Source organism: Perca flavescens, chromosome 8 (genome assembly GCF_004354835.1).
Source record: "Perca flavescens isolate YP-PL-M2 chromosome 8, PFLA_1.0, whole genome shotgun sequence".
Classification (NCBI taxonomy): Eukaryota; Metazoa; Chordata; class Actinopteri; order Perciformes; family Percidae; genus Perca; species Perca flavescens.
In genome coordinates this window covers 13,906,831-13,921,822 of record NC_041338.1, presented here as the reverse complement: position 1 = coordinate 13,921,822, position 14,992 = coordinate 13,906,831, and the positions used below count along the sequence as shown (strand labels likewise).

At 43.0% G+C, this 14,992-nt stretch overlaps 1 protein-coding gene across 3 annotated transcripts in view; it reads right to left on the bottom strand.

Moving 5' to 3' along the window:
* Nucleotides 1-1,768: 1,768 nt before the first annotated feature.
* osbpl5 (oxysterol binding protein-like 5) overlaps nt 1,769-14,992 on the bottom strand; it is a 61,183-nt gene continuing 47,959 nt past the window's right edge. For all 3 annotated transcript variants that reach the window (XM_028585123.1, XM_028585124.1, XM_028585125.1), the window contains 14 exons: nt 13,928-14,141; nt 11,708-11,892; nt 11,415-11,496; nt 10,072-10,170; nt 9,468-9,564; nt 9,187-9,285; nt 7,157-7,254; nt 6,930-7,019; nt 6,422-6,558; nt 5,865-6,044; nt 4,768-4,897; nt 4,346-4,460; nt 4,157-4,259; nt 1,769-2,600 (listed from right to left, as the gene is read on the bottom strand). In XM_028585123.1, coding sequence (XP_028440924.1) covers nt 2,465-2,600; nt 4,157-4,259; nt 4,346-4,460; nt 4,768-4,897; nt 5,865-6,044; nt 6,422-6,558; nt 6,930-7,019; nt 7,157-7,254; nt 9,187-9,285; nt 9,468-9,564; nt 10,072-10,170; nt 11,415-11,496; nt 11,708-11,892; nt 13,928-14,141 — 1,765 coding nt within the window. In that variant the 3' untranslated portion in view covers nt 1,769-2,464. The remainder of the gene's footprint in view (nt 2,601-4,156; nt 4,260-4,345; nt 4,461-4,767; nt 4,898-5,864; nt 6,045-6,421; nt 6,559-6,929; nt 7,020-7,156; nt 7,255-9,186; nt 9,286-9,467; nt 9,565-10,071; nt 10,171-11,414; nt 11,497-11,707; nt 11,893-13,927; nt 14,142-14,992) is intronic.

The window sequence follows — 14,992 nt, the reverse complement described above, 5'->3', positions numbered from 1 at the left end:
ATCAACATCTCCCTCTAGTGGAGAATATTTGACTACAGAGGAACCTATTATCTATAGCCTTGAAATCTAGACTCCCCCTAGTGGCAGCAAATTGATTTGTCAGCCAGGGGGGGGTCTAGGCACTCTCCGTTGACTTTCAAGCTGCAAAAACCAAATTTTGGTCAGGCCAATCACATTGTGTATAGAGTCGGTGGGCGGGGCTTATGGCTGCTGCTGCTGGGAACAGCGGGCTTCTGGAAGACTTGGGGTTAAGCTTTTCTTTGATAAAAGAACAAAGAACGGCACAGAAGTCATTCTTAAAAAAGGAAGATGTGTTCAGAGTTTTGCCGACCGGATACGGCAAAAGTCTAATCCATCAACTAGCTCCGCTACCTTCTCCGTTGCTCTGCCTGGTTGTGCTATCCTATTACATTCAGAGGGAATTTGAAAGATAACAGTTTATCCCGCCCCTCGGATCGAGCTCCGTCAATGGTAAGTACCCAGACCCTACATCTGGATGTGGGTCTGGCTTGTCAGGCTATATTATCGAAGTAAAGAGTTTGTTGTTGTAAAACCTGGTGGAAAATTTCTTTTTTTAATACAATACATTAATGACAACCAAGGGCAGTGACAGGGTTAAAATGTTTTACTGTAGTGCTACAGTACGCAACAGGTCTGAATGAAAACATTGGGCAACGTCTTGTTCTCTGTACTTTCTTTCCATACTATGACAAAAATATCTGGCATGTAGAATCCCCACAACATGGCAGTAGAGTAGAAAACAGGAAAAGAATGAAAAGAACAAACAAATTAAAAAGGTGTAAATAAAAGCATTCAAAGAGTCGACTTCCTTCTTGTGCTCTCCGATTTTCTCCCATTGGGTAGATCAGTATACTGGCAATGGAGACTGAAATTCAAGGGTTAAAAACCAGTAAAAAAACCAAGATCACAGATCTGGCTTTGTATAGCACAACCTTAATGGCTTACCTGCACACATGTGCACACACACACACACACACACACACACACACACACACACACACACACACACACACACACACACACACACACACACACACACACACACACACACACACACACACACACACACACTGGGAGGCGATTGTCGGCCCTGGTCTCCGTTCTCCAAGCTGGATTAGATTACGAAAGTCAAGGTTAATCACCCAATAAATACATTCTGAACTCTCTTTTTGAAACACAGACCTCCAGACAAATATATACAACTTGATTAAAAGAAAAAAAAAAAAAAACTCATTACTAAGTTTTTACATCCTAAAACAGTCACTTGAACGTGGTGTGGACCAAGACGGACACATGAACTCCTATTAGGCCGTAGTATTCAAATTTTGTATTTTCACTCGTTCCCTCTGTCTCTTCTTCCCCAAACGCTGCTTCTCTAGGTAACTGATTGTACACACTAGTGTTGTGGTCTAGACCAAAAGCAGTGCTATGCTAGTATCCCTTCTGTTACAGCACTACAGGCACACAAATACAAAAGACACTCTGTTTGGCTCTCTGCCCTGCCTCATTGCCATTATCCTTCCTCCCTATGTGTCACCACAAACACACACACACACACACACACACACACACACACACACACACACACACACACACACACACACACACACACACACACACACACACACACACACACACACACACACACACACACACACACACACACACACACACACAGTGCTCCCTGTAAACAAGTACTCTGTCCTTTCGGATTATAAATACTGTTTTGGTAAAATCATCATCATTAAAAGACGAGACGGAGTGTATTTGAGCGTACATTGATACAAAACAGACAGAATTGCACTGTTGGAAGATATTCCTTCTTCGTTTGTCCTGTTTTTCTTCTTCTCCTTTTTTTTTTTGGCTTCAGCGTTAAGGCCCAAATCTGGAGAGAAAGGGGAGTAGGAGAAGTCCAAGTGGAGATCTGCCTGCACCCTTAGGGCCTACTGTACTGTAGGTACGAACAACACACATAAAGGCAGGCACACTGACAGATATACAGTATTGCAGGGCAATATAAAAAGATACTTAGGAATGGTGAAACATCCTCTTTGTCATTTCCTTTTTTGTAAAATCATTCTTCATCATACATTTCATCTTTTTATTCAAAATCTTTTTAGCCATGCTCGTCTCTCATCTCTCCTTTCCTGTCCAAAGTGCATGGGTGCCGGCGCTGATTCAGTCTGGCTACACTAGGTGGTGCTGTTCCTCTCTGCAGATGACTGACAGGCGGTGGCTGTGGCTGTGTTTATTGCTTTAATGTCCAGTGCTCCTCCCCTCTCAGAAGAAACAAAGGGATGAAGTTGCCCTCCAAACACTGATCTGAGGTCTCTGCCCTAATCTGCTGATTGGAGTCTGTGCTTATTTTTTTTATTTTTTTTGTGTGGGAGGGATCTGATGCCAGATCAGTGCCGGAGGGACAACTCGTCCCTGAGGAGCGGGCTCAGGTGAAGACGTAGTTGAGGAGGAGCTGGGAGAGGAGCAGGACGCAGAGGATGAGACAGTGACGGCCTGTTAGCGACACGCCGTCGTCCGTCGCCCTCTGACGAGTCAGCTGACGACTCAGAGCCGCCAGGTTCCTACGGGGAGAGAGAAGGGTCAGGTGAAATGTTTAACCCCCAATTTCCACCGGCTGCGTAACGGAGTCATTAGGTTTCCATTAAAGTCGATGTGTGTATTTCCACTGACTGCAGAACGGCTGCGTTCCGACTGCGTTCGTCCCAGCGGATACGCAGAGCTTCTATTTGTGCCGGACGCCGGAGAGCTCCGCACCAATTCAGCAGATAGTGCGGGACAGGATGTCGAGCACAGAAACTAAATAAACAACCCGGTTAATTTTCAAAATAAAATACACCGTGCTCACGGCGGATCATATTTCCCTGCACTTCATTGAAAACACAGCACAGAGCTGTTTCCCCTCTACTCCTCTGGGTGGAAACTAACTGGTGGTGGTTTTGTGGTTCTATTCTACGTGAATTCACGAGAACTTGTGGGTCCTCGTGACTACAGCGGTCAGTCATGGCCGCAGCCGTGACGCAACAAATCCAGACCTGGGGGGTATTGACGGGCTGCCGACACGCAGCGGAGTCCGCAGTTTCAGTGGAAATCCGGAGTAACAATCAGCAGTAATGAAGTCTAAACAATGTAGAACTACAGTATCACATAAAATCACTAAACTCTGTCCCCTCGAGATCTAAGGTAAAAAGAATGTCTCACGATATCAGTACACAAGTGCAGAGCAGCTGCCTTGAAATTAGGATAGAAGATCCCCGTCCGTTCTCCAAAGTTGACTCCGCTGTCTCGCGCTGTCCACTCTCTTTCTCTTAAAAACGAGTCGGGAAAGCGGACGGCAAAACCTAGCTTTACTTTTAATGATATTAAACAAAGAGAAATGTTCCTTGTTTAGTGCTGCAATTAATAAAATGCAGAGGAGGAGAAAAGAGCATCTGTCTTCACAAAACCCATCGGTTGAGTGTTTGATGGTAATTTACTTGTGCTTTAGAACGTAATTAATGTGAAATAGTAAAATGAAATATACAAATACAAAACATTTGGTCTCAACTACTGCCAGAAAACACTTCGTTACGTTGTAACTTTGGTTCTCTGAGTGAAGAGACTCTCTCTCCACCGTACATATGGAATAAGTGACGGTGGGACTGTTAGCTATACGGGAGAGAAGCCAGTTATCGGAGTTTGTGGCAAAACCTTTCAGTGCCCGGTTTTCATTTTGGGACTTTGGATTGAAAAAAGGACTATTTTTCCAGTCTTATTTCTTCATTGTAGTTTTCTGTAAAATAGTGTTAAAATCTCGTCTCTTCTTGATCTCGTGAGCTAGTGTCTCGTCACAACCCTATTAATTATGGATATTTTTGTTACAGATGCACTGACACCATTTTGTATTCATCCAATAGTGGATATCAATGTGGGACTTTCTAATTCTGCTTTTGGATGAAATACCATAAAATGTAGGTCTTACACTATCCATATCCTAATACATGCACAGACTTCCTTCCTTCCTTTCTTTCTTTCCCCCAATACCAAACAACATATTTAAGTTCTAACCTCTTAAGACATCATGCTAACCCAATTCCCCTCTACAAATGTGTGTGTTCATGTAAATGTGTGTTCTTTTCACCGCTGGATGTCCTGCTGTGTCTTCTGTATGGATGTGATGGAGGCCTCCATCAGGGCGATGTCCTTCACCTCTTTATTGCACCGTGCACACTGGTTTGAGAACCCTGGGCACATTACAGACAAGAATATAAGACTATTGTATCACAATTTAAGATTTTGTTAGTTTTGAGTGTGTGTGTGTGTCTCTCACCTTCATTGTCTGAGGACTCGTGTGTGGGTTCTGGTGTGGTGCTGCTGCTCTCAGTGTTCTGGCTGCAGCTGGACGGCTGGCTACTGGCCTTTCTTCGTTTCCCATTCATCTCAGCCTGGCAGGAGGCAGAAGAGTCTTAAGTGTAAGTTATTTAAACTTAACTGCAGACAAATTGACAATAAAATGCTAGCGGACGCAGCAAAGATTGGTTTAGCTGTCTGGGCATCACTGCAGCGAATAACAAGTGAGAAAGAAAGGGGCTGGTCATATTTGTCAGTGATTTTGATGCACTTAAGTATCAAGTGCAGTCTGGCTTGACAAGAAGCAGTGCAGCTTTCCTTTTGATGAAATGTCAATGACACACCCTTTAATAGTAGCTCAACATAGCTCTAGTTTGGAGGTGTGTGATTGGTCAGGCTAACCTTTTGTTGGCTGGCCCAGCTGTGGCTGTAGGAGAGTCCGTTGTGTTGCCTCTGGCTTTTCTCGTGTGTCTGAACCAGTCCGTCCTTCTCAAACTGAACCAGACAGCGCTCAGGGTCCCACGGCCGTGTGCTGCCAAACAGGACAATATAATAAGCTGTGGATGCAGTGCAATTTAAATCTCAACAGCTTAATAATTTCCATTTTTTTTTCCTCTCATTACTTTACAGTTCAATCCTCGTTATAATGACCTAAAATCTAAACTAATAAAAGGGGAACAGCGTGTGCCATCTCCTGTGTTTTATTTGCTTGGTATGAGTAGGGTTGGGACCAGTGCTAAAGCAATTTTTTTAATTTTTAAAACGGTGCCTGAATGGATACTTTTTTTTTTTAAAGTTAAAAAAAATATATATATATATTGCTAAGGCCATATGGTCAAAATTAATCAAATGATTTATTATACCAATAACTTATTTCACCAGTAAATTGCTGTTAAACGACAAAAACAACCACCAGATGGGAAAATTTTATAATAACTTTGAATGCACCACAAGGCTACCAGTTTCACTCAACGCAACAGTGTTTGGTGTTTTTAGCCCCCAATGTTGCCTTCCAGGCAGCGCGGCAAAGGTTATAGTTAGGGTTAAGGTGCGGGTTAGCTGCCTGTAAGGCGACGTTGGAGGCTTAAAACACCATCGAGCCAACACAACGCACCGTCTGTTGTTTTTCCGACAACGGCAGCTACACGGTTACATCCCGGTGCTGGAATCCTCTACAGCGAAATTATACAGTCACACTTTACACCTTTTAACGTTAGCTGTCAGCATTTTAACCATGTTTAATCCAGCTGCTAGCTAACAGTAGACTAACGTTACCTGCTGTCAAGTGTAGTGTTAACTAGCGTCACGTGCAACGATGCTTCTGTTGCCTGTAACGTTTGTTTCGGAGCTCCAGAGAGCAGCGTAGACATTTAGGTGGCACCGGAATGAGGCACCAAAATCTGCGTTGCTCTTTGGTCCGGTAGATACCGGTTGTTTAGGCACCGGTGCCATATTCGCAACGGTTTTCGGTACCCAACCCTAGGTATTAGTGTTCATACTCCATATGCCTGTAGGTCCACTCGCAGGTGACTGGGTCCTGATGGAAAAGTGGGGAGGTCCAGGGTTTGTCTCCTCTCTCCCTGGCCTCTCCCCGCTGAGCTTCCTCCAGCACAAACTTCTCTTGGGTGGCCCGCAGCTGGTCCCGGTCCATGATGGCACTGGTCACATGCTGCCACAGTCTGTCAAGAGCATATTAAAATGACATGAATATTATGCATATTGTACATATAAGTTTCAAGTTTGTCCACCAGAGGGCACTCTACAACGTCCCTGGTGGCAACACTCTTTGATTTTTGTTATTATTGTGTTTTTGTTCAGGACTTTAAGTTTCATATCTTAAGTTTGTATTTTTATACATTTTATTTATCAGAACTTTTTTTATATATATATATATATATATATATATATATAGTGACACACCTAAATGGATACCATTATTAATTAAATTATTAATTATGCCTGTGTTTTAACTGCAAAATACATTCTGCAAGGAATGTTTGTAGTGTTGTTTGACAAACATATGCTTTAACTTGAGAAATAAGCATGGGTGGTTTACCTTTCAGACTCAAACTCTCCCTGCTGGTCTGTTTGGACCACTTGTCTTTTGAGGCGGCTGCTGCGAATGTCTGAGGTCGGGTTCCACAACGTCTCCTGCTGGCCCGAGCGCTTCTCATGAATGAACACCTCGTTGTCCTGAATACAGCAAAGGCAACACAATGTTCAGTCCCACACCGCTGTAAAAAAAACTGCAAAATATCTTTTGTCTGTGGTAACAATTTCCAGAATGTCAATTTCTTAACATTTCGATGCTTTACTTTTTCATATCGTTCAGCCTGCTGTGAGAGCCCTCTGTCTTCCTGCTGCTCCTAAATCCTTTAATGACTAATTCTGTCTCTTAATTACTACAGAGAATCACAAAATACTGAGTGTCAACGAGGAAGTGGCAGAGAGAGAGAGAGAGAGAGAGAGAGAGAGAGAGAGAGAGATTCTAAAAGATTAATTTAAGAGGGAGATTGAGATTGCAAGTGGGGACAGAGGGATAAAAACTGGATAAAAGCTCTCACCCAGTGTCCATCAACGGTGGCCAGTAGCTCCTCTCCCGCATAGATCTTCCCGCTGATCTGATTCACAGAGCAGGAGCCTCCAAGGAAAGGCTGCAGTCAAAGTGTAAACACCTTTACTAAAACTGCGGTTATCTCAGAATATATATGCTGGCTAGTCAAGCAACTATTATAATGTAAGAAAAGGTAACTAGCCAAAGTATATGATGTAAACTTGTTCAAAGATATACCTTGAGTTTAAACTCCAGCTCTGTGAAACATTTGGTTTTCTCACACTCAATGGTAACCTTCCCACCCAGCTCTAGTGTCATAGTGCCGTACAGGATACCTACAGGAGGCACAGATACAGTGTCACAGCATCAGATCAACAGCACATCAATGAGTAGAATGTAGATGAGGAGAACAGTTAAATCCTGTCGGAAGTCTGCAGATAAATCATACTATTCCCTGTCTTGACGTACAGTTAGGAATATAATTTGTGATCTAGGCACTTGCAGTGAGCACAGTCCTTGACTTGCCTGTGAGACAAAATGAAGACGGTAATTTACAACATACCCATATACCGTACACTCGGAGAACAAACGGAAACCCAACCACGACTTAGATTCCACCCATCATCCATCTCTAATTTTGGCCCTCTGCCATAACTCAAGTGTGACAAGGAGGAGCTTAGCAACAAACAGGAAGTACAAACTAAAATCATCCAGGAAAAAAGTGTAGCGTGACTGGCACATTAGCAGAGCAGCAGCAGCAGCAGCTGTGTCAACACAGGATGCGTTTAGGCACAGTACGGAGTGTAGGTCACCTGCCTTTTGGTTTAGTCCAACACTCAATCTGTGTAGTTATGCGTGTCAAACAGAAGAAAATATACTTTAAGCGTTTACGTTTACATCAGGTGGTGTTTAGCACGAGCTGAAAGAAAAGACTGTCACACAGCCTGTGTAGACAAATGGATTGATTAAAGGAGCGCTTCTGTTCTATCAGACTCACGTAAGACGCGGCTGAAACGCCTCCTGGGCAGACACATCGTCAGCGCTGTGCAAACGGAAAACTATTTCCCCAAGTTAAATTTATGTTAAACTGCTGTGAAAAACCTTTGATTGTTCCATGTGATGGTAAGAATGACGGGTGTATTCTGTAGACAGTATAGACTGATTGTTTGTGAAGTCCGCCTATGAAACTGAACAGAGATATCAACAATCCAAAATAGTAGGGCTGTCCTCGACTAAAGAAATTCTTAGTCGACTAACACTTATACAATTTTGTCGACTAATCGATTAGTTGATTTAATTGACAAAGCTGTGCGCTTTGAGAGGTGGTTAAGACTAGAAAAGCACAATATAAATGTAGTTAATTAACCATCTGTAAAACTTAGTTTCCCCACAATTAAGCCTGCAAAAGCACCACTTTAAATCTTGTGTTTATCATAAATGTGCTCAGAAGTTTCTTGGAAATGAGTAATTAAGCATGAATAAGCATAAAAAATGACTTATCGACTAAAGAAATCTTAGTCGACTAAGACCAAAACGACCGATTAGTCGACTAATCGACTAAGAGGTGGCAGCCCTACTAAATTGTTATCAATTTCAAAGGATTTATTTCAACTGATGAGTAGTGTCAGAGGCCTTTTTAGATGCCAGGCACCTCATAGATCCACAAAGAATCGTATGCACTCATTCACTCACGATATCCTATCTGCCTCCGAGAAACTAGATGATCTTCAGTTTTCTGAGTCACTCAACAATTTCCTATCCTTTCTGCAATATCTAGTGTAATATATAGTGTACTTAATGTCTGTGACAGACAGTGTGTCCTTGTTTAAATTTACTTACTTAGAATTGTATTTAAATAATCTACAGTAAAAGGACCCCAGAAAGACTAGCTGGTCTTCTAGGCGTCAGCTAATTGGGGATCCTTATAATAAACAAAATAAACAAAACAGTACTTAAAACATTCCAACCATGTAATTAGCTGCCAGATGGATCCAATAGTATTCAAGGGGACAGTGAAGGGGACTGTTGCGTTTTAAATGAACAATATTGCATTGTTATTAACATAGCAGGATAAATAGGGACATCAACACCAAAAAGGACCTTTTGTCCCTCTTTCTGTCTTATCGATTTATGGCAATAAAAACCTCAAAACAACAGTTTTCTGATGAAAGTGATGATGCAGTATTACGGACATTCTGGGAACCTACTGCCAATGTTAACATAGCAACAAGGACAGACTAATGAGTGATGATGATTAGGTCTATTACCTTTGCAGTGAGCGTACGGCATGGTGATGACATACTCCTCATCCCTGCCCAGGAAGAGCAGCCTGGCTTTGCCATCCAGAATAGCTGACAGAGAGTTACCTACAACAATGAAGCAACTTGATTAAAGACACAATAACCAATTTTCCTTGTAGATCCGCCTTAAAAAGCTTATACTGTCATTTGTTGCGCTTCGAAACGGAAAAGATATCCCGTTACATGTGTGTGTAAATGTGTATTGGTCACGTTGGACATACGATTACATATTGTATTATGCTGTGTACCATAGAACTTGGATTTGGCCAGGATGCTTCCACTGATAGAAAAACCATCCTTCCTATTGCAGACATAAAAGGCAGAGATGGGCGGATGGTGTGACACCTGTCAGAGGAAAGAGAAAGAGAGCGAGAGAGAGACATTTGAGCAGCAGTGTAAGGAAAGAAATTCAACTGCCAAAGACAATGATGGTGCACTTCTACACTGCTATGATCGAGTCCATCCTCACATCCTCAATCACCATCTGGTACGCTGCTATCACTGCCAAAGACAAGGGCAGACTGCAGCGTGTCATTCAGTCTGCAGAGAAGGTGATTGGCTGCAATCTGCCAATCACCTTCTCTGCGCACACACACTTATGTTTATATTCTAATACTTGATTTTCATAAACTTCTTATATTTAGAGAATGTGTGACATGCACCTACAACACCAAAACAAATTCCTTGTATGTGTAAAAAACAAACTTGGCAATAAAGCTTTTTCTGATTCTGATTCTGAAAGGAGGTGTCAGATACCCTCTGGCACAGGTTTGTGCTCTGTGAGTTTGCAGAATTGTGCAAAATATATCAGACAAAGGGCATATACACATTCTAGCTGTAATCTGGTTTCACCTGTTCCGCTATGTAGAAAGTGCAGCTGTCGGTTTTAGGATGAAGCCAGCAGCAGCGAAACCTTTCCCCCAGGATTGGGTTGTAAGGCTTCTTCAGACCCTGGACAATGCAAACACATACATACACATTTGTATTAATGTAAGCATCTTCTGAGACAAGGACACTTAGCCAATACCCGATGGTGAGGACCAATTAGATTGCAGATGATTACTGGATCAAAGTGGCCTCACCAATGACATTTCAACAGTTAAGTCACAGAAAATAAGCCTCACCATGGAACACATCACCACTTGTCTGGACTCCAGGCAGAAAACCCTACAGTAGATTTCCTAATATTGATTACAGATTACAGAGGTTAACAAGTTTCTACCCATTTATCTCCAGGGAGCTAAATGTCAGCCCAAAAAGTGTTGAGCAAGCCTAGCTTAATCTACAAGCGTTAGCTGCTGGCTCATGTTGGGTGTTTTGCTGCCACTGAGGAAATAAATTCCTACCGAGTGGAAACAAGTGGGAAGTGTCTCCTGACGTTTTTACTGCAGAAATCGACCAAGGACAGTCATTTGTCGAGCAGCCAAGAAATACAGTGTCACAGAATGTCATGTTAGAAGGTGGTGAGCCCAAAAAGGGCAGTCTAAAAAAATGCTACAACTCTCCCAGTGCTACAAAAGCTACCACTTCCAAGAGCCGGACAGGAGAGTGTGTGACTGAGAGCTGTTAGGGTTGATTCACACTACATCAGTCTGTCTGGCGACTCGCTGAAAGGTTGTTCAACTTTTCGCTGCAGGCCGATGGTTTGTTTATCGGCACCACCCTGCAGGCATCACTGCTGCAGCCTAAATGCACTACACCCTTTCAGAATGATCGTCAAAATGCCTTATGAGCGCTGCAATCTATGTTTATTGGTGTTTTAAGCTCCCAATGTCTCCTTCCAGGCAGCGCTGCCTGGAAGGCACTAGGATTAGGCAATGGTTATGGTTAGGTTTAGGTACTTTGATGTCAACGGTCGCAGCGCTGCCTGGAAGGAGACGTTGGGGGCTTAAAACACCATTGAGTGCAGTCTATGTGAACACGGACTTATTCAGTTTAAAGCTTTGGCAATCACCAAACGGCTGAATCCTCTGGTTACTGCTGATCTTTGGGATGGTAAAATGGCATTTGAAACACAACTAAGCTATAGTTATTTGTGTTTACTATATTTTATATTACTAATATGAGTTAATTTGAAAAAATAGTCAACTTTAAATATGAAACAGCTGTGTCCTTATCATCTTTAAAAAGTCAAAACCGGTGTTGCATCTTATAATCAGGGTTGCCATCTGGTACAACAGTGAAAGAAATCTTACCTTAGGCTTCTTGTAGAAGCCAGACAAGTACCATCTCAACACCTGCTTGATCCGACCGTATGCACTCTCCTCCAGTGCAGCTCTGTGGCAGGAAAGATGGCGAAGGAGACAGACACAATCATGACAAGAAAAGCAGACAGATAATAGTTCCAGCCATCATCTGACTTTGAAGGAAAATACTAAAATGTGCGCACTCTTATGGACGCACGCGCACGCACACGCACACACGCACACACACACACACACACACACACACACACACACACACAGTATAGTGACTTTAAGTTACTGACTGTGAGAGCAGATCAGCGTGGTAGTAGTAGTCAGACAGCTTGTCCAGGAAAGAGCGAGGCTCCAGGATGAAGGTGGGCAGCACCACTTTGGACAGGTCCATGCCCGGCCGCAGCTGCTTCAGCAGGCTCCAGATCAGACCCTTGTTCTCCTCTGAGACAGTCTCCACCTGGGAGGCTTCCCCAGCCTGAAGTAACACATACAGACATGTTTTTACATTGTCTTGCTGCCTTTTTGGACATAAAACAAGGTAAAAACTACTGTGAGTGAAATGTAACTCAAACAAAACCAGGCAAAGCTACCAACATGAATACTGTAGTCTCGTATTGCCAGCCCTTACTCCACAGCGCTGTGGAGTAAGGGCTGGCTACACCAAGCGGCAACTCCCGTGCCTGAAAAGTGAAGCCAATGCTTGCAGTATGGCGTGACTCCACTGGAAATGACTGTACTTCTGCCTTGATTTATTACCTCAATAAACATTTTCCTAATGAGTTAATGGTCTCAATCGTTAGTTTCAAGTCTTGTATAATGTTCATTTTGTAAATTATGATCCTATTTATTTTAATATAGATGATAAAACAGGGGATGCTTTAGGGGCGTAGCTACATGCCGACCTGTCAATCATAATAGCGGCTTAGCAATGCGTATCCATGGCACTGTGTACATTTAAATAGTCGTGAACTTGTTTTTGGGTGTTGTCCATGGTGTTATCTTAAACTTTGACTCTCTCACTGTGTGTCAAAATTAAATGGAACACTTAGGTCGTCAATAAATGCTTTGTTCAGTGTTCCGCTAACCAAGCTAGCTAGCGCTAGTGTTAGCTGGTAACTTAAAAGAAAGTCTGCTGATTTTTTAACCAGCTCTGTGTACTACCGTACATGCTGACGAACGGCACCAGTGTCTAGAGGTCTGTGGTTACCTGCCAGTAAACCTCTGCTAAAACGCTGGATTACTCTTGTCAGAAGAGTTGAAAATTGGCAACTTTCCTCCTTTAGGTGTTTAGCTTAGGGCAGCGCCATTGAAACCATACACAACTCAGGCTTAAACGCAGCATTCTCCTCAGCTCCACCCTCTTGTTCAAATATGGTCACATCTGCCTCCAAAATACCAAGACGGCGACGCCCAAAATGCAAACTCCTGGCTTCGAAACGGCAGTCCACAAACCAATTGGTGACGTCACCCGATGCTACGTCCATTCTTTATATACAGTCCATGGGCTAAAATACAGATACATTCTGGGATAGGAGAAAAAAATGCTCTGGGTTGTTTGCATTTCTTTAAACCAATCACAATCGTCTTGGCTGGCGCTAAGTTTCAGACGCAGCGACGGGGGCTCTGCAAAATGGTCGTGGGAAGGAACTTGTTTGGGAGGAACATTTGCACCCCACAAAAGAAAACGCCACATATAATGTAAAAGGAAGTTAACTGTTTACACAATAAAGTAACATGAGCTATTTAAATTAGCTGGATACATGGTTAAACATAATTTGCTCTTAACAGTGTATCGCCGTGTGTACTTCGTCCACAGCAATTCCACCAATCGGTCCCAAATGTCCCAGTTACAGAGTAAATGCCGTAAACATTTTCTTTGTAAAGCTTTACAATCATTCCCCGAAAGAACCAAGCAGGCCTGCCTTGTTGCAAAAAATTTCTTTAAAACATATTTTCAGTATGTATGTATGTAGCTTGAATTTTGTTGTTTCCCGTAGCGTAGACTCGCATTGCCAGACCTTCCTCCTCAGCGCTGCGGAGGAGGGTCTGGCTAGTCCACACAGCTAAGCTCTACACGGAGCCACAGTGCCGCTGCAAAATAGCCTGGTTCAAAAGATGTTTTCGTCGTGCGAGAGAAAACTCTGATTCGACAGGTAGTCTAGCTAGCTGTCTGGATTTACCCTGCAGAGCTCTAAGAAGCAGTTAATAACCATAGTCCTCATAAATCGACGAGTTTATAATTCCAACACAAACAAAGCGGAAGGAAAAGGACATCGTCCAAAAAGAGGTGCATCTGGCGGAATTTCTGCAGGACCGGAGCAATCCCGGAAGTTGAACGTCGTGGACATAGACTGCCCGTAGCGAAGGGATTTTGAGAACGGCAACACACAGAGAGCGGAAGGTGAGGTGGCAGAACCTGACACTACGCGCCGGATATCAGGCTTTATCCTGGAAATGTACTACCGTTGATCCAGATTATAAATACTGTAACCATAAACCGAGCAACTCACCTCAGCCATCTCCTCTGTGCTCTGCTCTACATAGGCTGTGGCCTGTGGCCCGGGGGACAGGTCGTCCGATTGGTCCATGTCGCTCTCCTCTGTTAGCCTTCCACCATTCTCATTGGCCGTAGTGTCCCAGTCATCATGAGCCTCACGCTCCGATTTGTCTGAAAAGCCGTCATGCTCCATGTGGTGATTGCCCAGCAGCACAGAGTCATTTAACCTAACAGTAAGATAGGAGAAGTGAACACCAAGGTTAGAATTGTATTAAGCAACCCTGATAGTCCATCATTTTATTGCTACTGCATGTCCAGCTTCTGGAAACTATATACTAAATTACAGATAAAGAATAATCACAGGATTTAATGAGGTAGTAACCCTGTAAAAAAAGTGTGCGTGCTAATCTTTGACAGGTTGTATCTCAACAGATTTGAACTGGTATCATAAGTGGCTCTCAAAATAAATGTCAGCAGGTCATTACCAGGGATGATGTAAGCTGACCGTGATTAGCCATTAAAGATGACTAACATCACATGGCATTACAAACATCTTACTTGTGCTTCAAGCTTTGAAGATTGGCTCTCCAGTTAGGCAAACAATAAACAGCTCAAAATGGCGCAGACTTCTGAGAGAAACAGAAATGAACCTTCACGACTCTAAAAGGCCTTTAAATGTGTATTGAATCTGTGATCAAATGGCATCCTCCTCCTCTGGCTATGAGACTATCCACTATAAAAACCTGGCAGACCTGGAGGGCCTTATAGTTGGGTCATCTGTAGCAGTTCCGTGACCGTGGAGAGGAAAGGTTCGTTTCTCACTGGATTTGTCATCTATGAAGGTTAAAAAAAGAAATTAGCCGGGGTGCCCCTCTCAAAAATGTGGGGAAATGTTTTGGGAGCCCTATATCCAAAATGGCTGCCGTCAGCCTAGCTGGAAATTAACTTTTTAATGGTTTTGCCCACAGTACTGCATAATACATGGTTTCTGAGTCTATTTGGGTCAAGAAATTCATAAATGATAAAGATTTATTGATTTGACCTATTTTTGACCTTCAAATTCATTATGGATTAAGTC